Source organism: Antennarius striatus, chromosome 5 (genome assembly GCF_040054535.1).
Source record: "Antennarius striatus isolate MH-2024 chromosome 5, ASM4005453v1, whole genome shotgun sequence".
NCBI lineage: Eukaryota > Metazoa > Chordata > Actinopteri > Lophiiformes > Antennariidae > Antennarius > Antennarius striatus.
The window spans coordinates 19,216,928-19,243,022 of record NC_090780.1 but is presented as its reverse complement, the minus strand read 5'-3'; the positions used below and the strand labels follow the sequence as shown (position 1 = coordinate 19,243,022).

The 26,095-nt window shown below is 37.4% G+C and overlaps 1 protein-coding gene across 5 annotated transcripts in view; it reads right to left on the bottom strand.

Annotated features, from left to right (window-relative positions):
- Window positions 1-2,786: 2,786 nt before the first annotated feature.
- slc2a9l2 (solute carrier family 2 member 9, like 2) overlaps window positions 2,787-26,095 on the bottom strand; it is a 96,304-nt gene continuing 72,995 nt past the window's right edge. For all 5 annotated transcript variants that reach the window (XM_068316085.1, XM_068316089.1, XM_068316088.1 and 2 more), the window contains exons 12-13: window positions 16,524-16,651; window positions 2,787-3,049 (exon numbers count right to left, since the gene is read on the bottom strand). In XM_068316085.1, coding sequence (XP_068172186.1) covers window positions 2,849-3,049; window positions 16,524-16,651 — 329 coding nt within the window. In that variant the 3' untranslated portion in view covers window positions 2,787-2,848. The remainder of the gene's footprint in view (window positions 3,050-16,523; window positions 16,652-26,095) is intronic.

Sequence of the window (26,095 nt, the reverse complement as noted above, 5' to 3'; positions counted from 1 at the left end):
TGTTTAGTTTGTAATGCACTAAATAAGGTCTAAATTCACTGATTCATAGCCACCTCTTCCCTCCTCAGCACCTGTCTTCAGCACTCTCCTATGTTCCCTTGCACAAACTCACAAATAAACTCTCAGACACATTTACTGTGTAAATATTTACCTGAGGGAGTCAGAAGTACTAAAGCTCACTGGTGGTAAATTACCACTACTGGAGGAGAAAGCAGCTGCTTCAGGGGCACACCGGCCTTCTAATGGAGCTGCCAATGGAAGAGCCCTTTAGCCAAATCACTGTTTTATTAAGTTCAAATGTCAGTAAAGGGTTTGAAGCTACAGCCATCACAACAAAGTTGAAATTCTCATCGTATCATGGATTCCCACCAACCTTCCTGCCGGCTCACTGGGTTCAAATGATCAGGTCTCAGGTCAGCTGGCAAAGACACTCAGAAGATTAATAAACTGCAAAAAAACAACAAAAAACCCCCCCCAGCAAAGTTCCCGAAAAAAAATGAGTGGATGTAACAGTCCAGTCAAGCCAGTAAAACACCGCTTCATGCTGTAGAAAACAAGTCATACACCAATGAAGGTTAAATGCCCAACATCCTTGATGTTGGTGTCATAGGAGAATTTGATGAATTTTTATTTACTGCTATGCCTGAATATGATATTTCATATCCATATATGATGTATAATTCATATGTCACAGATTTTGTTTTTAGTTTTTATAAAAGATGCATTCTTTTAATCTTTTTTGGCCTCTAGCTGACGGGATTCACAACAAAGGTCACGTCTTGGACCTGAATTGTTCTTCTGGCTGTTTACTGAATAATATGACATGTACAAATCATAAACAGATCATTTTTAGTAGCTTCTTTTTCCACTACCATAAAACTTTTTGCCAGGCCTTTGTTTAAAAAAATGATAAGTCCCTGTGACATAGAACATAAACAGAGGCTACAAATCTCTTTGAAAAACATAATTATGAAGTTACAGCTGCAAATTGTAATTAGATTGAGTCTCATACAGCCAAACTTATGCCAGACTCCAGATGCCTCTTAGATGTTATCAGTAGCAAAACAACTCAACTTTTCACTCAGTTGATAAATCGATCAATATGAAGTGTTTATGTAATTCTCTGTGATATCATACTGTATGTTACAAGTGCATCTATCACGCCTTCTCGACCCCGCTGATGTAAAACAACCTGTTCGTATTCATGTCAGTCACTCCTAATCATCTAATACATGTCAGCCTCCTTTAGTTCAAGCAGTTATTAATTCATAAACTTTTGTTTGTTTGGATCTTTTAAATGATTCCTTATCATTGCAGAATAAACTAACTTCATGACTGCTGGACATCCAGTAGATCCAGTGCACATCAAATTCTGATCTGGATGAACATTCATACATACATACACACGCACACACGCACGCACGCAAGCACACACACACACACACACACACACACACAGCGGTTACAGCGTCCGCACGACAACACAGACCAGGCTTTTTCAAAAAACAGAGTCCTGGATATCTGCTTTGTGCGTACGAAAGACATAAAAAAACAAAAAGCCTCGCGGCCCAATGCCTCACACCATATTGTTCACATGATTCTGTCTGGCAGATGCGCCGGGATTGGTTGGGCATGTGACAGCATGAGACTTTTCAAGTGAGCTTAGTCAAATATATAGTGAAGGAAGAAAAAAAGCTGCAGATAATACCACAGAAATGCAGCAATGATCAAATTAGAATTATATAATACAGTAATGCTGTTTATGAAAAAATCAACAGGCCTCATTCTTCTTTAGGCTAATGGCAGGCCCTAAGAGTTTATATTCCAAAAAGTTGAACATTCATATTTCATACAACCTTAAAAATACATGAAACATTTGATTTTCTGTGCCGGCTTATCACGGATAAGGGCCAATTACGCAAGCATGGCAAGAGCATTTAGCCTAACGCAAACTTGCCTTATACGTAACATTAACACTCAGATTAAGATTTCACGTAATGTCAAAATAACCCAGATAATAAGTGAACAGTTTGCTCTGATGTTGGTCTTTTCGGTTTTCCTGTTGGCCCATCATCTGCAGTGATTCATCCTTTTACCCACATTTCTGCAAACTTCTGAGCAAGGAATGAACACACAATTTATTTATGTGTATGGGAACTGTCAACAATTTGTGTCAGACTGAAAGTTAGTCTCAGTAATGAAGAATATTTACTACCTGTAAGAAAGGTCTGTAATAACCTAATATTTCATAAATGTTATTTAAATTATTGATGGGATTGTCCACCTGAGGATAAAATTTATTCAGCAGAGTTAGAAATGTAAAAACCAGAGGGGGGATGACGCCCCCCCCATCAAATTGTACCCTGCTTATATCTATTTACTTCTCATCACTGCTCAGGACTTCTGAAGTAAAGCATATTCTGAAGATAATCAGCTGATAACTGGTCACCATCCATTCAGCTGCTTTTAAGTCTTACGGCAGCTTTCGACAGTGAGCCCATTGGTGACTTCCTGTTTCTCAGATCTTGTACTTTAATACACTAAGGATTTCTTCCCCCAAAAACTTTTCTATGGTGAAACTATGATCTGCTCTCTTCTGCCTCTATTTGAGGATGCTGCTCATGTAGTCACTGTTTTTGTAAATTCACTTTACAAGTTTTCAATTTGAGCATTCCTGCAACCTGTTTTCTACAGTAGAGCAACAAGTAAACAGCATTACCTTCAATATTTGTTTATATTTAATCAGGGATAATGACATAATTTCTGGTAAAATTACAAAAAAGGGATACAGCACCAACTGGATTTTATTTCACTTAAATGTTAAACACAGTAGTTTTTTAAAGAACTATTAAAAGGAACTCTCCATCTTAGCAACATCTTGAGTTTCATCTTCTGGGGCAAGGACAGGAATTCTGTTGATCTTGGCAAAGCTCTTACTTATGTCCAAAAATGTTTTATTCTTGGTTTCAGGTAGGACACAAAAGAGATAGATGGATGCTGAGATGCAGATCACCATGAACACCATGAAGACAAAGGGCCCCATCGCCTTCTGTACAAAAACAAACACAAAGCAGAAATTAGGCAGGTCCCATTCATCTGTTGAAATATAGACCATAATGTGAAAACAGCACTAAACGTTGACAGTAAAATAAAATGACAGCACACAATATCACTCCATCAATGTTGATTTTTCTATTTTTGTATCAGAAATAAACAATGATTACTGTTCCCCCTCTAAAGAGACAAATCCTGCAATTTTCTAGCCATCCTAAACTCCTGCCAACTCCACAGAGATGACATCTCTCTGTCATCAACAGATGGCATCTGTTTTGTCATGTGTGTGTGTTGATGTAACATTCTCAGGATGTTCCACTCAGAAATGCACCACAGGCTTCTAGAAAGTCAAGGAATCAATTTTGTTTTATATTTGTTTTAACAATGTATAGATGTTTCTGTTTGTATAAATTGGTGAAAAACAAAAAGTATGAAAACTAACCTTGTACTGTGGGTTATGCCAATAATAGAGATTAGTGACAGATTTAAAAACACACACTGACTGATTACCCAGAGGGAGATTTAGAGATGGTGAGAGGATGTGCGCGCGCACATGTGTGTGTGTGTGTGTGTGTGTTTGTGTGCGTGTGTGTGAGTGTGTGTACAAGAGAGAGAGAGAGAGAGAGAGAGACAGAGACAGAGAGACAGAGAGAGAGAGTATAAGAGAAGGCAATTGAGTGACCCTGTCCAGTGTGTCTCTTCAAATCCAGCACCATGTAACTGGTATTACAAATGCAGTGTCCAAACATCCATGACCTCATTGAAGAACTACTTACTGTTTTGATTTCAGCTGTTACATCACCACTGTTATTAAATTCTGAAACCGTTGTCTGTTGAGTGTATTTCATAATAGCACTAAAAAAAAAGCAGAGCATCAAGGGCCTGACCCACTTTTCATGTTGGATATGTGACGCAACACTCATTTGTGAAATAAGAATGTCCCCTCGGAAAATGCTACCTTTTTCTGCCATTTCCCACCTGAGATGAGTCACAATACAAAGCATGTTGACACGTCTACCACATCTGTGATTATTTGAGTTTTTCCCAGGCCCCAAGGACTGAGGAGAATTAAAAAGCGCCATCTTTGACACGAGGATAAGCTTTTGATCTACTGTGGTGACTCAGCTGGGTTCAGTTTGCTGGGTATACAAACGTTTATGCATGCACACAAGACTCATCAGCGCCTGCAGACAAGCACAAACATTAAACCAATGTTAATTTCTTGGTAACTGATGACATTTGCTATGATTGGAACACCGGACCAAACAGCATTAGATAAAAAGGAGTATGGTAACATAGAAAAACACAGGATCGTATGGTATCAGGACTGCACAGAACTGGACTGGATAGGCCAAGAAGCATGGGATTGGAGTAAAAGACAGAACAGAAAAAGATATCTCAAATTATTATAAAGAAAGGACAGATTTATGTGAGATGGTAGATGGCAGAAAAGAGAATGCAGGACATTCCAGTGTAGAATATAAGAGGGAACAGGGTAGGAATCATCTAGATAGAGACACAACAGGAATTGAAGGGACAAGGTGGGAAAGAGCAACCACAGACAGAACAATGCAAGTTTTGATCCAGTAAGCCTCAGTTGTGTAGGATGGGAAGAGTCTGGAGCAGGACAGGATGAGAAACGATATGACAGAAAGTCATTTAATATGGGACAATCTGGATCAGAACGGGATAGGTCATTCCAGGATTTACAAGAAGCAATAATCAGTTTAGCACAACGATACAAGACAGGATAAGTCAAAACTGTTGGGTTACTGAGCATTTTTGGACAGGCCAAGGACAGAAAGGTGCAAGACAGGACAGAAGGGGACAATTTATGACAAAACAGTGCCTACCAAGCTGAGCAGGAGCAGGAAAAAAACAGGACGAAAAGGACGAAGCAGAACCAGATGGTATAGGACAGAAGGGTGCAAAAAGGAATATGAAAGGACACAAGGGAATGGAAATGGACGAGAGATGTGTACAAGACATGATGGGCTACAGGAGAGGAGAATGCATTTTAATTCAGTGTTAGTGAATTATTAGCATGATTGTTGGCTTTTGAGTTCGCTATTGATTATGTTGAATAGATGGCACATTGATTATCAATGACTTCAGCACCTTTATGAACTTTATGTATTAAAATACGTCAGTAAGGTCATATTCTCAGAGCACGGCAATTGATAGAAAATCAGTTTCTGTAATGCCACAGTTTGGGATGAGATAGTGTTAAGTCATTAACAATACACAAAAGGACACAAACCTACAGCATGCCAATGAGATGAAATGTGCTGATTCAATGAATTCACAAGTGGCCCACAAATTTATGCATATTTCAATGCTGCACGTTAAATCTGACATGATTAAAACAGCACTTAAACAAGCTGCAGTTACTTTAGTATACAAAGTGGAAAAAGTGGGTGCTTGGAGGCTCACACCCAGTGGCAGACAAAACTGCATCTAAAGTGAATGTGAGGCTTTTAGGGAACCAATTTAAAGGCTCATGGTTTCATTACTCTATAGTCATTACATTGTGCAATTAACATTTACTTCATAATGATGCTTTAAAGAAAAAAAAATCACCTTATCTGTTTAAGTAAAGGATCTAAATTCTTTCATCACTTTGCTGGAAAGGTAATCTTCAAACTTTTATAGTAAATTCCAATTGGAAGCTCTGGACCAGAAAATAAATGTACTGTGGGATAAGATTATTTTGTCAATCAATATAATCATCACTTCCACCCAAAGAAAGAAACCTCACTGCTGTGAACCCAAAATCTTCCTCAGCAGCAGATAAAACAAGGTCAGCCGCTGGACATCACTTGCAAACATTTCATTTTCTCAAGTTAAATAATAACATCAATTACGTTATTTAATTATTTGCTTTGAATAATGCATTTGATTGCTTAATTAAATAACATTTTAAAAACTAATCTTAATTAAATTATTATGAGAGTATTGTTCCTTTGCTCAGACATTTTTTAAATCATTTTATTTACTAAATGGATGATTCAGTCATTAATTCATTGACTTTGATATTGTGGCATAGAGCTTCTCATTGAGTAGAAGGAGCTGTTCCTCTTTTGAAGACACACTGGGGTTTCCTGGAACATTCACTGGTCAGAGACAAGTAGATGTCAAAGATAAAAGCAGAACCCACAGTCCTGAGGTGGAAGGCAATAGGTCATGTACAGTAGCCTGACAGAATATAGTTAATTATTGAGCCATGAATCAAGTCCCTGGGGTGCAGGTACCCCCCTACAAAAGATGGTTGTGATAACATTAAGACAAAAACAACCATGGAAACACAAAACAATGAAGTAAATACAACAATTAATGGTGTACAGGCTATTATTCAGTCTAAAATATATAGCAAATATTTAATCCCAGATTTTTAAACTGACCTGCCCTCACCTCAGCAGTGGCTCATCATAGAGATAAATGGATGAGACGGTGCAGTTGTGTGCTTTCTTAGCAGAGCTTAAACCTCCTGTCAGGTTTTATGCCTGGTGTGTCTGCCTAGGATTAAGTCACCCAACATACACAACACTGCAATTGTTGAAGCATTGGCTGGCTAAAAATAACCCTCTGTTGCTTTTTGCCTCTCACCCTCTTTCTCTCCTTCCTTTGCCGATGGTCAACCTTATCACAAGCCCTCCTTTCTTTTATTCTCTGAATCCAATCCTACCGCGCCCCTGTGCAACTATTCCCCATTATCTGTCTAATTATGTATTCATCTCCATTACCACATTTCTTTCTGCCATTCTCATTGTACATCTATCAAATTAAGGGAACCATCTATTTTTTAATCACAAAGCATCTCTACACTTTGCATTCCTCATCACTGCACAACACAGCGGTGCAGTCACACTCATATGTTCTTATTTATGAGCTCACAAGTTCCAATTAAGTATTGAGGAATGAGGTGACAATCAGAGTGAGGGTGCTGAGTCATGTAATTAGTGTACTATGGTCTGCTGACACTTTCTTGATGAGGGTTCACACGTCAATTTAGATCTCGCAACTCCCTGACAACACAGTGAGCCCCTATCTAATCTGATCATTAAAAACAAAGAAAATTGATAAGACTGCACATAGGACTACACATACAGTACCATAATTGCCTCACTCAAGATACCGTGAATTTAATTCCATAAGATTTTAAGGATGGGGGTCGTATTTGAGGATCAGAATTAAATCACACAAATCGCAGAAAACGGAAAGATATTAGGAGAACAGCATAGGACTTAGAACCAAGCCTTGAGATACGACAAAAATATTTCAGATTGGGAAATATATTTACTTCCAAGCTGGTCAAGATAATTAATTGATCTATGATATCAAATGCTGAACAAAAAACTAGTAGCATCACGGTAGAATTAAAGTCAATTGTAGAGTCACATCTTTTTACGAGTTACTCCAGTCTTAAATGACAAAAAGGATTAGGGGGGGGTTATCAGGAAAGTGGAGTAAAGTCCTACAGACAGAACTCCATATAATCCAAGAAAAGCTTTGATTTATATCATTTACATTACATTCTCTAAGACTTGTTTAGTAACTTGTGTTTAATTGTACACCAAGGTGTAGAGTTCCCTGAGTTGTCATTTTGCAGAGACAGATACAGTAGAATAAATATTTCTCCAGGCTCCACGGCAAGAAATGCCTATGAAGTGAAGTTAAATTTGGCAGTCCAGAGTTGCAAGAATAAAGACATTGATTTCAAGATTACACAGACAAGCTAGTCAGTTCAAATGTAATTAGATATGTGGTACGCTGCAAATGAGACTGAAGAAACATTCAGAGTTGTCGCTGTAGACAGTCGAGTCAGTCGAAGGTACAGGCTTATAAACAATCTCAGTGAATCAATAAGTGTCAGAAAGGCTTTACTTAGTGGGTCAAGGACATCATGAAATCATCAATAACTAAAATGTCAGAATGAGTGTCAAGACCAAAGATGAAATGTCCTAATTCTTCTAAAGCACAGGAGTAAGGTGCTATAAAATACAGTTTGTGCTTACAGGAGACAGTTTTAATACCAGAGCCTTAAACTGATTAATGTTACTTTTCTGGTGTGGAGATTTAATTTAAAATAGACTCATATATTAGTACTCCCAGCCTGTTAAATAAGGTGGGAAGTCAAAGAAAAATTGGTTGCATCCCAATTAAAAATACACCATTAACAGAAATGCCATTTTTGTCATAGTTGATATGTCAGGATATGGTAGTGTTTTGAATATTAACAATTTTAATTATCAAGACATACTTTTATGTATATTAATACACATGCACTGAGATAGCCTCTGCAGCTGGCAGAAATGAGCATTGTGGATTCGTGGCAAAGCCCTAGACACAAACTGCTCATCAAACATTTTCTACAACACCACTACTGGACACAAAGTCCACAGGGCACCTCATCAAGTATTTATATCTGGATACGTAGGCTTACAACATACAATTTTGCTCCCCTTGTGAAAAGTGGAGAGCAGAGCCATCAAAAACAGGAATCCTGGAATCAGTGGGAGTTAAAGCACCGACCCTGGATCTGACATTGGTGCTTGCTGTTATCTTTTTGTGTGCCCTGTTAGTGTTTATCCTAAAATCAATAAGAAAACACATGCACGATACCTTGCCAAAAGATGATACAATTCAGTAGCTCATGTTGCTCAAGATCTTGTATTTACGTTTGCTGACTTTACTCACCGTTTTACTTAAAAATATACTGTATTTACTGCTAACAAAGAAGGAAAATTCTCTGAATCTTAATAACTTCCCCCGCAAAGAAAAAAAGCAACTCTACATCTGTTTGAATGTGTCCTCTATTAGTTCTCAGTTCACTCCAACTCCCATACATGACACACTGGTACAGCTGACTGAGAGGACAAAATTAGGTTTATCTGCAGGGGATTCATAGAAAAAAGACAGAAAGCATGTGAGAGGTCAATGCCAATGTCACTGCAATGTCCAGCATGCCGGTAGCAAGCTTCACATTGATCTCAGTCTTATGTGATGACTTTCATCCAACTCTTTCCGTTTCTTTTCGTTAACACGTCCTTAAAGTTGTAGAAGGACAAATCTAGCCTATCTGTGTTTTATTGGCTGAAATAATGCATCCTGATAGTTCCAAAAAAAGTGTGAATCGCAATATCAGAGTTAGACAAGGCTTCATGTGACCCCACTGCGGTGGAAGTATTCAGATCTTTTACCGAAATAAAAATTTTGTATTGTAAAAATACTGTTAAAGTCCGCCTGTTATATCTTACTATGGAGACTAACTACTAAAATATACTGTTAGTTGGACACAGAAATTAATCAAAAGATCAACATATTTGTAATATTTGCTCTGCGTGGACCTAAAAAAGTCAGTTTTATGAATTGCACTGTTTTTCAGCTTTATCACAATGTCTTTTCAAGAATAACAAAAAAAGAACTGTATTTTCCCCTTTGGGAAATTATTTTTCCACTCCAGCCTATTTTCACACACACACACACACACACACACACACACACACACACACACACACACACACACACACACACACACACACACACACACACACATACAGTATACTGTATATAGACACAGACCCTGAAACATGTACACACAAGGGGCTTGTAGGCATGCAGATAAATAGTCAGAGGTAGAGCGGTAGGCAGCTCGTTTGTGGTATAACCTATGAGCAAGTTGTAAGGGGACGGTGCTTTGCTCAAGGGCACCTCAGCAGTGCTCAGGAGGTGAACTGGCACACCTCTACTGCCAGTTCACACTCCAATTTTTTTGTTCCATACAGGTCTTGAACCTGCCCCCCTCCAGTCCCAAACCCAGGACTGGAGGGTGGCTACTGCCTCCCCTTTCTCAAACTAATCCAGGAGGATTTTTCAAGGCTTTGCAGAGTTTAGTTGTCAGGATCAACAGTTTCCCACTCCCTTTGCCCTTGTTTTCCTTCCTGTCGCTCCTTGTTTGCATATGACTTTGTGTGTGGAGGCTGTGGCTCACTTGTCCTCTCCCCCACTACACTCCTGCTTTGCTTATCACCTTCAGATGCTCAGTTCATCATCTACACCTGCTCTTCCCCACTGATGAGCCCTGGTCTTCGTCTCAGGATTCATCAGTTACTTCTTGTGATAACATGTTTACCTGGGATGTGGCTCTGTGTGTGAAGCTTGTTGATTCTGGTGGCTAACCTCACCTTTTGCACTGCAGAACATCTCCTAACCTACAGTACATCTCCATGCGCTCCATTTTTGAAGCAAATGTACTTTGCTACATTTACTGTTGGTACTGGGAGGTTTGTATCCAGGGGAACTGACAGACATGTACAGATGTTTAGGTGTTTGCAGCATTTTAATCACTCCCTTTACCATATGTTAGTACCTTTCTGTCTTTAAATGTATATTTAAAACATGTTTTTTTTATCCTGGTGATGTCTGGCTCTGCATCTGTAGCTAGAAAGTGCATGATGGTTTAGTAATTTTATGTGGCACATGTATTAGCTGCAGCATTAGGATTATGCTATTAAATGCCTGAGCTGGAAGTTGAAACCTGAACAGTATGTAAGCACTTCAGCACGAGACATGAGGTAACAAGGAAGCTATACTGCAATACAAGGTTATAATTTGCTTTGTATTTCCATCTCATTAGCTTTATTGTAGGATACAGCCACGGATACATTCATGAACCCTGTTCGTTTTTTGTCGAACTACACAAGGTTATGCTTGAAATGTCCTGCACTCAGGTCATTTATTCCAATGAGAGTGACTTCCATTTCATGTGGCCTGCACATGTACTGATGACTGCCTGGGGCTCAACGCCTACATCCAACTGCATAGACATGAGGTCACACTTATTCCTTTACACTGCAGCTTAGTTTAAGCCAATGTTGGTTATCATTTCCAGGCTAGATTTGAATATAAATAAGGCTTATTCATAAGCTGTGCAACAATAGTAAGCAAATGTTGTATAGCTTGTGTTCAAGCAATTTGTGTAAATATTTTGCATGTACATTATCTTGTTATGTAATGCACCACAACTGTTATGTCATACATAATGACAATTATTAAGATGCTACATACCCACCAGTTCCTATAAAATAGAAATCAATGTGCTTACATAAACACCATCTTTCTGCTTATCTGTCAACTAAAAAAAATTAAATTGTAAACTTAAAAATTTTTTCAAAGATCACACAGTTTACAAGATAGACTTCCAAAACAAACTTCTTTTAAGTATAGGTACATGTTGCTGACAGAAATGTTATAAAAGTATAAAAGTTAAATCAACCTCTTCTGCATAAGGATGATGTATGTACCATATGATGAATAGTTGAGTTTTAATCCAGATAATTCACTTACAAAAAATAAAATAAAAATATGATTGTAGCTCAAAATCCTGAAATGAATATGTGCTAAATGAAGTTGTGAAAACTGTGACTTTAAGAGGGCACGAACTTCAGCACATATTTCAATATCTATTTTTAACACTTGAAGATTGAAATGTCAAATGCTATTAGGATGTAATAAGGGACAAGTGGGACATTATGACTGAGGGCATAAGTAATGAATCTATAAAAAGCTGAACCATGTCCTTAGAGTAGAGGGTTATCAAAGACAGCAGCATCCCATACCATAAAAATTACTACTGGATATGTATTCTATTATTCAATTTACTGTCCTGTAAATAGCTAACAATTACGATCTAAACTTGTTTGAATGCATTTGAACTTTCACACCCTATCAGACCAGTTGACGAGCCTGCATATATAAAGGAAGTGACTACGAAGTGACTGTCTGGATGCAGTTCACTTCGTGGAACAGCATGAATCTCATCTAAAAAAGGCTAAGTGTGTTAATTTGTCTTTTATTTTATATACATTATCTCTCTTTTTCCATTCATTTTTCTTTGCTGCAACTAAATATGGATCTCATCTAATTCTGTCAAAACTTAGGACCAAATTTTGAATGTCAAGCAATTGTCTGCCAAACTTCTATGTGCCAAACAGGAACTATAGCATAGAATACCATAGCATATCTTTACATAGCATAGAATAGCATTGCATAGTATAGCATAGCAATATTTCCATTTCACCGTGGCACCATCCCAATGATGAAATCTGAAGATTGGGCTGTTCATGATTAAAAAACACAAATATTTCTGTCTTTGATTCAATTAAACTATGCAAATACAGTATTTTCCGCACTATGAGGCGCACCTAAAAGTCTATAATTTTCTCATAATGCCGTAGTGTGCCTTATAATCCGATGCGCCTTGTATATAGATTAATATTAGTATTGGTTAAAAACAAGATCGCTGAAACCGGCAGTCTGGCCGGCAGTCATGCTGCACTATGTCACCAGGGGCACCCTCACAAGGCACTCGGGCCTATGCCCCCTAACAACGGTAGTCAAGGGGCGTTGCCAAAGTGCCGACACTCACTGACCTGCTGTTTGACGCCAGAGCAGCCTGCTGTGCTGAGAACACCGGTGACCGGCTACGATAACGCAGCAAAACATAGGCCTTATAATCCGGTGTGCCTTATTTATGAAATAAATTATAAAATAAACAATTCATTGTAGTCAATGATGTGTGTGTGTGTCTGTGTGCGTGTTCGCATGCATGTGTGTGTGCGAGCGTGCGTGTGTGAATGTATTTGTGTGTGTGCACGTGTGTGTGTCAAGGTAAGCATAAAACTGTTACATTTAGCAAACAAATTGATTATTGTCATTCAATCACTTTTTCAGACAAATGACCAGAGTCCATTGTCTGTCGGTCGGTATGAGTGTGAAGATTTGACAACACATCTGTGAAAGACAAATGACGACATGTCAAGGTACACAGCAGTCAGCTGGATCAAATTGGGTGCAGTTAGGGTGAAAACCTAACTACACCCAAATTGATTAGAATGCTTAATAATTGATATTTAAAGACTATAAAACCCCCAATACTGGCTGAAGACAAGCATGAGACACACAGTGGGTGCAGAAAACACGGAAGCACTTAGTTGTCCCAACAATAGTTTTTCCTTATTTTGCATTCCAATTAGAAACATAAATATGCCTAATGAAGCTGATATCTAGTCTATTCTCTACTTAATCTCAGTGCAGATTAGAGAAATCCTTCAGGCTATTTTTTCTTAATTTGCACGAAGTTCTTCTGTCCATTTCAACAGCTTGTCGAATTAATTTCAGGTAGTTTGACACAAGAAGTATCACTCAAAGACTCAGAGCCGAGCAAGAATTCAAAATTCAACGTAGTAAAAGTCGAGCCTTTTCATGAGTGAAATTGTAAAAGGAAACTAGGAGGGCACTTGAGCATTTCCACCAAGGTCCTGAATTATGAAATATGTCGCTTTAAATCTTTTACTTTTTACTTTGATTTTTATATGAATTCGCAGCCAGTTTAATAAAGCTGCAAAAAAAATGTCTGCTTATTTAGAAGTTAAAGCAGTCGAGTTAAAGTGGTTGGGTTCATATGTTATAGGTGTTTCTAAAAGTGAGACTGCAGAGCCATCAAGAATTGTAAGCAGATTTCCTGCTATTTGCTATTTGAATGCATAATACTGTTATTGACACATGCATAAACATGGCACTGGTGTTATGACTCTTTTACTTCTGAAGTCATTCTAGTACATGACAGTATTTCTTGTCGCCGTGTAACTCTATCAGCAATAACAAAAGAGTCTTTTTTTTCATAGTAATAATAATAATAATGAATATTATTTTATGACAATACTGAAGAGGAAGCTGTTCAAAGAGCCAAAGCATGTCGGAATGGTGGTTTACAAAACATTCAGATTAAAAAAAAAAGCAAATATATCTAAATAAATTTTTGATTGTTATCTTTAAAGGCTTGTTCGAAAGTTGTTTCCACATGAATATATAATTCCTTGCAGCTTGCATTGAACAAAGTCCTTGTGAGAAAACTACAGCTCAAAATATGCCTATATTAATGCAAAGCAGGGAGAAAATAAAGGGCGAGAACGCAAATGAGGTTTATTATCATGCTCTACAGCATCTTGAAGTAATTTAAAAAGCAAACTCTGACACTACTTCTAGGATGTTTATGCTGTAAATTCCATTTCTTTCAAATACATTTTCCAGGGAGTTTTTCTATCTAATTTTCACACATTTCAGTGTAATAATCATATATATAAATTGCAAGACTTGTTTAAAAAAATCTCTAGCCCCTGGCAATGTTCTGGGATGTCCTTGGTGCTAGAAACTTTAATCCAATGTATTTTGGAGAAAGTGCAAGCAAAGTGTTGTTGTTGAGGACAGCTCTGTTCCTGGCCTTGGCAAAGTGCAGCGTCCCAGAGCTGTTCGATGTATTTCAGTGCCCAAGGTGATGGGTTCCTGCCATCCTCCTCTGTAGGTGCCTTCTGCTTTGTTTGCTTGTTGGATTAGAAAAATTATTAAGTTTTAAATGGATTTCTTGTGGAATAAGGCAAAGGTAATTATTTTTTGAGCTGTAAGTTTATTGACATGAAATTTTTTGTCACTTCTTGTCAAGAATGTTATATTTTAGTTCTAGTAAAGGCAATGTTTTAAAAAGGTTTCAACTAAATTTGGGCAGTTGGCCTGTTTGGAATGGGGGGAAAGAGGTGGAGATTTGGGGAAACATCCAAATTGAGTTTCATATTCAGGAAATGCATCCTTACCATGAGTATGCGCTCTCTGAGTGACTTTCAATTTGGATATCAAAAGGCACATCTACAAAAAGCTCAAAAGCATGGATGGTCTGAGATACATGTGGTGTTTTACCAAAAGATTTAAAACCATTGCTAGAGTATTTGCAAATTACTGCATTCTGTTTTTATTTGCATTTTTACACAGCATTCCATCTTTTTCGGAGTCGGTGTTGAAAAGCGTCATGGAAGTACAGTACACAATTTTTAAAATAGACTATATGAAGCAGACATTTCAAAGATTTTCAGATTATAGGAAATAGTGTGCTCAGATGTAAACTATAAGTTACTGACATGAAAAACACTTTCAACCAGAGACAAGAAACTGCAGCAATAGACTACAGGATTAGGATTTAATGTACTCTAACAATATAAAACTGGCTAAAACAAGGAACAGGCAATATTGCAACATCACCAAATGCAATTGTGAAGTGTACAAACACAATTAACTCCTAGCACAGTGCCTAAGTACAGACACTTTCAAGTTAAAGGTGGAAAAGAAAATAAGAAATAAAGACTGAAATATGATATTAAAAAAAAGAAGGCGAGGCTCTAATGTTAAGAAAAAGAGGAAGCATGATGAGACAATTTCAGGGATGAAGGTACAGCCTGGAGCAGCAGTGAAATTACCAGGTAAAAAGACAGCCTGAAGCTTCCAGGATAAATATTCCACATTTAGACATTAACTGGGTGTTCTGTCTGAAAAGGAATCATTTTCTTATCATTTCAGTCTTAAAAAAACATTTATTATTCTTAATTGCTCCATGTATTTTTTGAGGAGGTTTTCTTTAACCAGCTCTGTGACTTTGAAAGCTTCATAGCCACTTATTCTTGTTGTGTCTCATATCTCCACGCTAACTCGTTGTTTATGTGGCAGGGCAGCAAATACAGCATTTTAACGGTGCAAAAACTATAGATTGGCATCAAAGGCAGGGGCACAAACAGTGACTCCTGGGTCAAAATCAATGTGTTTGATTAATCCAAGGTTCTCCTCACAAAATGTGTTCATTTCATCAGTCACTAAGCTTGCTGTGAGCATCTGATAAGGGTTACGGATGAGTTTACATCAGTAAACTCATCCGTAACCTTTATCAGATTTGTGAAGAATATAGAGCTGATGCTGGTGGCTTGTGTGGTCATAGGATATACAGAAGGAAAAATGCTGGTACCTGAAAACCTGTGAATACAATTGAGTCTAATTTCTGTCATGATGAATAAATTGAACAAAACTGGTAAAGCACCCCTTTATATTTTACTGGCTGCTTTTTTCTCCTTTTCATGGTGATCATTGATTTACAGATAAGTCTCACAGTGTCAGCCCAGACCTGACCTTAAACTTATAAAAGCAGCGAGGGCAACTGTCAAAGGAAGAGAGCTACTTTGCAGGCATCAGAGTGGTGTGCATTGGATGTACAGTTTTTTTTCCATTATCATTATCTTCCATATTTCAATTGCAATTATGTTATTAAGTCTGAGTCACTGAACCCACTAAAAAAGAGCAAGTGCTGCTAGTGTTCTTGTTCTTTTTCAATTTTAATAACATTTTTGTGAAAGGTACTAAATTAGTCTGGTTCATTGACCCTTCCAGGGGCATTAACTGGAGTTTTTTATTTGCTTATAATTAGGACATAAACTGCGTATTTATGTGACTGCATGACAAACACATAATGGACAACACAACCTCTTGGCACCATTGTGTGTTGAGAGCCGGTAACTTCATCTGTTGATGGACCACCTGAGCCCCATCCCTACTACAATATGAACAGGTGGAAGCATTTATATGAAGATACTCACTTGCATGAATGGGAAAAAGAGGCCCAGCATAAAGTTGGACAGCCAGTTCACTGTTCCAGCTATCATGAAGGCAGCAGGCCGGTAGGACTGTTCAAACAGTTCCCCGGTCAGGATGAAAGGGATGCCACCTGACGCAGAAGGGAGAACACTTCGAATTAGTTTCAAACCAGAGATGGTAAATAACAGAAAGAGTGATTCTCTCCAAACATAATTTCTGAGAATAAAAAACAAATAGTAAAAATATCTCCAGAACTGCGAGAAGAAAATTTTAAAGTTTCTAGTAAAACTCCAAAAGAAAATCAGCAATATAAAAGACAGTAACGACTAGATTTCATGACTGAAAACTCGAGAAATCTTTCCAAATAACATTTTCAAGTGTGAGGTACTATTTCCTCCTGTAAGGTATAATGTGTGCTAGAGATTTTATTGACAAAATAAATATTTTTTTTCTAAAATTGAATTATTTACTCAAAAGTTTTCAATGTGAATTTAGATTAAAACTGCTTGAACTCAAGGTTCAGTTTTTCAGATGATGGGGGATCAATGATTTAAAAAATATTATTTTTTTGTAAATATTACAGTACAGATCTATCTATCTATCTATCTATCTATATCTATCTATATCTATCTATCTATCTATCTATCTATCTATCTATCTATCTATCTATCTATCTATCTATCTATCTATCTATCTATCTATCTATCTATCTATCTATCTATCTATCCATCTATCTATCTATTATGAGACATCAACAATCACAGTTTGATTGTGTCGTAACAATATTTTAATATTGTGGCTCCTCTTGTTGAAAGTATTGAGGAGTTCCTTTAGTCTAAACCCAGAGCACAATGCAACCAACGTCATTTAGATTTAGATGGTGTTGACGTTAGGTAGGAGAACTGAATTCAAATCTAAAAAATCAATGATTCATTTTGAGAGATTATAGCAAAACTCAAAACGTTTGAGTCTTAATTGCAGAATTAGTCCTTCTCCGTAGTTACAGATAAAGCTATAAATTTATATTCTGTGACCTTCTTTCCATACATTTGCATTTGAACTAATTTTCCATTAATTCAATCAGCAGAGCTTGATGCGTATCCATGATGTCATCATTTGTAATCAGATAAGATGCATGAAAGAAAATGTAATGTTATCCCCTATAATCCTAACAAGACACTAACTGTTTATTGATTTTGAGGCTATGTCTTTTTCAATTTGTTTTTTTTTGTTTTGTTTTTTTAAAAACAGCACAGATAATTGTGATGAAGGAAAGAAGGGAGATTGGAAAGTGCTTCAGAGGTGTGTGTGTGTGTGTGTGTGTGTGTGTGTGTGTGTGTGTGCGCGCGTGCGTGCGTGTGTGTGTGTGTTTGTATACATGATATTATACAAAAAAACACAGTCAGTTTTCATACAGTTTTTGTATGACTGATGATAGTGTCCTTTTAAATTATGATTTCACACATGACTGGTGACATGCTGTATTACAAAAGTTACGATGGCCAAAGAAAAAATGTATGCAACACAAACAAAAGTAAATACTATCAATATGAAGAATGATTCTTGATAATATGAGACATATTTTATTTAAATTTCATGCTATCTGGCCCATTTTTGAATAAGCCCATGCCAGAAACAGGATTGATTATGGGATGGAGATAGTGCTTAGCATCTTACAAGGCATGTGAAATGGTGTATGGAAGCAATTTCAGGAGGGATGGCTTCCATAGAGTCATGTTTCAGTTTTACCTTACAGTAATCCCTGTTAAAAAGATAAACAGACCGGTTTTAGCATTTTTGTGTACATAACATCTACTGAGGGGTTTCATGGGCTTTGCCTCCTGACATATGCATGAAAACCTGTGAGCATTTCACATCATATACGTCTGGATCTCTGTGGGCTGCATTTGATCTTCACAGCAAGATATTTGTTGTTGAATAATTACAGTCAGAGAGTCACACATCACAGAGTATTTCAATCAGGAGCTAATTAAAGCAACGTATGGCTCACCATCAGATTTAATCGTTTGGGATAATAAAACACCTCATCATTGGAATAAGATGCTTTGCTTTAACGACAAATGTGGCCAGCTGATTTCAAGAGACCATGTATGTGTTTATGTATAAAGAGAAAGATTTAACACAGAAGAACAGTGAGTTTTAAAGATTGATCACCTGTCAAAACATTTAAATTAGATTAACAGTCGCTAACAGGATATATAGGTGTCCTGCTCCCTCGAGTACTGTGTATCCCCACTAATGAAGATGAATGTGTTTCCATGCTAGAGTTTTTAGGTCATTTCTAAATTTCTGAAGTTCATTTAAGTTCTCCCATCATTTTGTTAAACTTAGTTTTTCAACAAACCTGCAAAACTGTTAAACCCAAGCCTGGGTACTCCTGCCACACTTCTGCTCTCCATGATTGCTTAAATTGCTTAAAAATTTCATTTCTGCTTTCACACAACTGAACAAGCATGAAATTGTTATTCAATCTCTGATGTGTTCTGTTTTGAGCTGGCTCAGTGAGATCATACATACCCAGCCTGAGATTAAGGAATAAACCAAACCAGCAGCTGCAGCAACATAACATTACCAATCAACAGAGTGCCGGAACATTTACAAGTATATAAAGATTCTCTAGACAGAGTTTGCTTTGGAGCAGCCCAGGAAATAATAATTTTTGTAAACTTTATCCACCAAAATCAAAGAAATGTACCCTCATGCCTGTAAAGGCATGTTATAACAGTAAAGATGAATCCCTTATCTACAGAAATAATCAGACTGGAAGGTACTTGTTGTATGGAGCATAAAAACAATCATTTTGAAAAGACCATCTCTATCTAGGAACTAGAAAGCACTCAGACAGACAGGACTACTTCCACCATTGTCACTACACTTCATTACTTGACCCTTGAAAACTCTTGAATCATTTTTGTTTTTGTGATATTTTCAGTTTTAAATTGTCTTTTAAACCTTGCAATGCTAAACAAAAAAATAAAGCTTGACATAGCCTACCTATGCCAGTCAATCAGTCAGTCAGTTAGTTAGTTAGTTAGTTAGTTAGTTAGTTAGTTAGTTAGTTAGTTAGTTAGTTAGTTAGTTAGTTCATTTTCCAAACCATTACAGTCCATAACAATTCAGGGTTCAACATGTAGGACTTATGGACACAGTAAAATACAATATTTATGATTCTGTTTTCTGTCTTAAACACCTGAACCTAAAAGGCCCTTGCCTGTTCAGATGGTTTTAATCCGTGATCACACAACGGACCTGAGCTCAGTACCTGAGTTGACAGGACTACTCATGTTTCATGTTCTGCCAAATTTATCCTCACAGCCTTTTGTCACTGTTCCAGTCTCAGAGGCCTGTGGTGGGCCGAGGCCCTCTGCAGTAACTAGGCCGTGTATGTAATTTTGTTAGCACATGTTTATCAAGCACCACAGAGACTGTTTTGATTGATGGGATGAAAGCATGCAGGTTTGTTTTCCGGCCAAAAACCAGTGGCTCACTGATTAGCGAAAGTCTAGATCAGACATGTAATTAAATGAATAGTCTGCTTTGTTACAACACAATCTATTACACCAATGATCCCCTTTATGTCATAGGAAGACATTACATAAATTACAGGCTCAAAGTGTGAAAACATACTCTACAAACCTTGTTTATTAATGGCATATATGCATAAGACAAGATCAAATAAGATAATTACTCCCTACATAGTTACAGTCAAAAATAGAAGGACTGAACAAAATAAAAATAACAATAACAACAACACAATAGAAGGATGACAGGACACAAAATAGACGAAAAAAATACGGAATGTCCAGTACCAGTAAGTATTGCACATGGTAATATCAATGAGTAATGAATATAACAATGTTGTATAGTGGTGTATTTCTACTGTATGAGCTTGTTCTGTTGAAGATAATTTGTGTTGATCAACTGGTTAGTTAGTTAGTTAGTTAGTTAGTTAGTTAGTTAGTTAGTTAGTTAGTTAGTTAGTTAGTTAGTTAGTTAGTTAGTTATTTCAGGCAAGGCAAGGAAAAAACAAAAAAGACAAAACAAAAAAAACAAAGAACAAAATAATTAAATAGGCAAATAAATAAGCAAAGATCATAACTCAACAATACATTTCTGCCTGAAAGGGAGTTGGAAGAAGAAAATTTATGTAATCCCACCCCAGTTCCTGATTCAGAGATTAACACACTGAGCTTTATTGCTACTTCTTTTAAGGACAACCACACAATAATTGCATCATGATGGCATCACCATTGGCAAAAATAATTATCACATTACAATAGCAATTCCACACAACAATGTAAGGAAGGCACTATATACCAACAATGGTAATGTACAATATACCAACAATGGTAATGGACAAATACCAACGATGGTAAAGAACACTGAGCACAAAACAGAACAGAAGTTTGAGTTAAAGACCCTCATCTCTATATTTCGACCAGACATGATGTTTATATAACAGTTTGAATTGTTGAGTACTTTGGCACTGCTTGTGTTGTGAGTCCAGGTTGTTCCATAGTTTCACTCCGCACACAGACACACAAAAATGTTTACGCGTGGTTTGAGCTCTTGGCAATGAAAAATATCCCAAACCTCTCAAGTTATGAGTCCTGACTGGAGTTATAAAAAATCGTTGGACGTTTGGTGGTAATAATTTGTTGAATGCTTTATATAAAACTATTGATGTATTATATTGTACAAGATCGTATGTAAGAAACAACAAAAATGCATATTTACATGACCTCGCGGAAGCAAAGCATTCAAGTCCACGAGGACTTAAACATAGATCAACATCAGAACATCATTCATAGTACTATTTATTGACAGCCAGAGCCAATTAACTGTATTCCATGGATAGGATACACATACAAATTGAATATCTGTATTCTGGTCTACACCAGACAAATTGATTAAACATCAACTGTGCTAATGATTAATAAGCACTAAGTGAATAGATAATAACTGTTTACAACAGGTTTAAAAACCAAATTAGAAAACTAATAAATCATGTCAATGGTCTAAAATAAGAAAAGTGTAAATAGATAGTAATTATTAAATAGCCAGACTCTTTTTGGTTTGGATTGGTGACAAGAACAAGGCCTGCCTTCTGCTGCAGCCTCCTGAGAAATCACATTTTCTGGATGTCGGACACACTGGCAGTGCCAGAGCCTTGATCTGTTGTCCAGTCGGTAGGGAGCCACAGATGTCAGGACACCACAGGGAGGGCAGCACCAGAGGTCAATGTTTTTTTTCTGTTTTGTTTTTTGTTGTTGTTGTTGTTGTTTTTTTTCGTGGGGTACGGGCGGCTTTCCAATTGGCTGTGACAGGGGTGTCAAGCAGCTCATCTATATGATTAACCAGTGCAACAGTAATCCTGTTTTATGGCTCAGAGAAGGTGAAGATTATAAATCATGGTTTAATGCTCTACTGAATGTCCATTAATTTAAAAAAAAAAGAAAAGAAAAACACAAATTATTTATTTTATATGAGCCACTTTTCTATCAGTAATTAGTGACTCATTTTTCCTTTCCTTAAGCTACTAGGAGTTTCTTGTAGCGGGACCTTTGTACTTGAGATGACTCATGCTGTTTGCTCCACCACTCACAGACACATCTAAAAGCAGCTCACACAATAAAGACTAATTATATAAGAGGATAAGAAATACTGCCCTCCTACACACAAACACAGTGCACAGCTTCGTTACATGTACAACACATGTAGATCCACATTCTGCTCTCATCTGGCTCTGATGGTCTCATGCTGATCATTGCTTAGAGAACTTTGGTGGACATCATCATCATGACCATCAGAGGCACAATGTACTGTAGAAGGTCATCATGTTGCCATAGTGGGACTCGCACAAACAAAAAAACCCCAAAAAAAATCTTGCTTGAAGATAATCCTAAAAATTAAATCCCCTGTTCTCTTCTTCATCTCCTTCACTTACATTGTTTAAAAATCACTCACTAACACACACACACACACACACACACACACACACACACACACACACACACACACACACACACACACACACACACACACACACACACACACACACACACACACACACACACACACACACGGTATATTAATAGGCTATGTAACTGATAACTGATGCTGTTGAACTATTTCATTAAATCTGATAGATCAGCAATTAGTTATTAGTAAATGTTTCATATTTGCATGGCAAGCAACCTGGGGAAATAATCACAAGCTCATTATCAGACAAGGTAATCAGAGACAGATGTTTCAAACTATATCAATCATTATTATATAAATTCCAATCAATCACAATAAAGACACCGACAGGACAACACTGAAACTATTTTGAATCAATTACTATATTTAGAAATGAATCACATTTTAGTTTGTATTTGTCAAAGGCAAAGCAAAGTTACAAAACTACTTCAACACAAAAAGAGAGGACAACCCAACGGTAATAGTTGTCTTCAACATGAAGTACCTTATTGGTTTCTGAGATTAAAACAGACAGTGACCTTGTCAAGACCATAAACAGCATTAAAATTTCACCGCATTTTCTCTCAGGAATGTCTGACACTCATGGTAAAGTGCAAGGAATTGACACCATATTAGGCCCACATTAGAAAAACACTGGGTGGGGAGAAACAATGCAGTATGACGCACAGGTCCTTATTTCTTGTCCCAGGTTGGGTTATACATTACAGATGAAATCCAGAGGATAGAATTGTAGGCACATCACTAAGGAGCCTGCAGTCCTGAAAACTGGTGCTTAAGAACAATATTAAATGTTAGTGCCCAATATAGAAACCAGTTTTCACACTGGTTACTGGTTATGTGATGCTGGTCACTGGGGCCATGGGATAAATGTATGTTGTCTTGAAGATCAATAAAACCTATAATAGTGGAATTAACTCTGGAGGTTGCAAGAGAATAAAATCAATAGACCGATTTGAATGGTACTAGTTGGAGAAGTTATGTTGAGAAGTTATGTGGAGCTTGAAGCTGCAAAAAAATAAAAGTCCCACCAAAGCATAATCCCTCATCAGACATTCACTAAAAAGCACCCAGTGTTGCCTTCATGTCAAACATGACCCACCAGCGTCTTGCACAGCAGAGAAATATCCAACATAATCTTTTACAAGTTGATATTTGATGATCTTTCTTTAAGTAATCCCAATATTAGAATAAGGGACACACTGCCATTATTCATCCAAAGTGTACATCAGCGGAAGTAAAACAGAGAGCATCCTCAGGTCATTTTTGACCCAGCAGTCAAAATTCCAGTCACATAATCCACTGCCCATCACCAAAACATGAAGACACATATATATTTTAAAAAAATATAATTTGTTGTCTTGTGTTGTACAGTTTATTAGGGAGCAATAGTTCAAATACGGCTGTATCTGATGTATTCTCAGATTGCTGCTACTCTCTATACAATTACTGCCATTTCTAAAAAAGAGTATTGCTTACAATTATGCCATATATTAGGCAGTCAATTTATTTACAACAATCCTCTGCCTTAGTGAAGAAAAAAATTTAGACAAGCCCGTAGTGTGTGAGCGTGCATGGTTGTCTGTCTTTGTGTGGCTCCGCTTCGCACGCCCAGAGTTTGCCCCGCCTCACGACCTAAGACAGCTGGGATAGGCTCCAGCTTCCCATGACCCGCTACGGTTGATATAGCGGTTTGGAAAATGAATGAATGAATGAAAGCTATAACCATTTTTTTCAGTGTTCACTGAAAAAAAATACTGAGTTTCTTTGCTGTGAAGAGAAAAATCTGACATTCAGTTTGTGTTGAATGACAGGAAGTTGCTTTGGTTTATAGACGGATTTGGGGTTTAAACTTCAATCAAGCAGCTTTATTTTACTGGTTGGGATTGAGACGTGTTATTTCGACCTTTAGGGCGAGAGGAGATCACGGAATCTTAAGACAACACTCGGGTTAAACAAGCAGAATGGAGCATGTGAACCCTCAGGACCCAAGAAACCGAGCGCAGGTAACTCAGAATGTCAATGTGTTTCTGGACTCACTCCTTGGTCATTCTTATCTGTAATTACATTCTCTTATCCATCAATTTGTGCTGCAGTGTTTCTTTGAAATATGGCAGTAGAACTACCAATACTATTTAATTCTAACTGTCTGTACAGCCTTGAAAATAATTGCTCAGCCCCTGTGAACCAGCATTCCTCTTGTTAATGAGAATACTGCTGCAGTAAGAATTTATTCAAGGTAAACACTTTCAAACCCCAAATTGTTTTTTCTGCTTAAAACCTGGGGGCTGGTTACAAGTCAGGCATGTAAAAGGATCAGCGTTGAGATTGATGCTTGGTGTGAACCCAGTGAGGAAACTTCAGAAGCACGAAACACACATAACACACGCAAAGTACAATCCATCACTTTTTAGGTAAACTTTAATGTTTGGTATCTAATCAAACATTCATTTAGAGAGACTCACATCAAGTAGTGTCTATTCTTGTGGCAGTTTTTTCACCCCAAGAATATCATTTAGCCTTTTCAAATCACACCAAAGCATGAACACATCCAAAGTACTTCAGCCTCACAATGAGGGAGTATTCAACGCATTCATTGTGGCTGAAGAGCGGGACAGACGGGGGACAACAGGCGGCAATGCACTCTTGTGCTGAACTGATTGGCTTACCCCATGTGTGACTGCACTGGTGAAGAGAAAATGACTTTTCAAAGGTCTCACTGTTGATTTATCAATATCTTGGTAAAACCCTCAACTGACTGTGGTGTTATGGAGATTTGATTAATTCCTACAGATACCATTTTCAAATTGCTACCACATTTTACTGTTATAAATGTTACTATGGATGCAAACCCAAAATCATTTGCTGCTTGACATTTAAAGCTTTCAAACAGTCAGAAGACAGACACTGGAATTTTAAGTTAACCACTAGTATAAGTTAATGAACCCTGCTGTGCTTTGCCGACCACACCTTGAAATTCTGCAGTTCAACTCTGTGTGCATCTTCAGCCTGACTCCATTTTGGTTTGTGACAAATTGATTTCATGTCCTTCTCAAATAGACAAAGGCATTCCTGAAGTGTGGTCTGGCAATTATAGAGGCGCTAGAGTGACAGGTGAAGAACAAAAACCTGCTCCAGTTTGGTTTGGAGAAAAGGATAAAGGCAAAATAATACTTTTCTTCAATGAATTTTTCATCATTCCAAGTAAAATAAATCGTTCTCCGGGGAGGACAACCTCCTGGCTGATCAATATCAGTGAAACGGTGCATGTGAAAATTGTTTTTTTAAACACCTTTGAGGGGTTTGAGGAAGGATATAACTAAAGTACATCTCACAGAACACATTAGCCTTGGGAAAAAACAAATATCAGGCAGAAAAGAAAAAGAAATCGAAAGAGATCAGTTTATTCAATATGTGGCATCAAACCAAGGACAAGAGGGACTTGTATGCATGCCTTGCTCTTATTCAATTTGTAATGAGCCCAACCACCCAATGGCTGAAGATCATTTTGACTGCTTGTATCTGCAATCTCATTATGTCGGGAGCAGTCCACCAGATCCCTCTTGAGAAACAT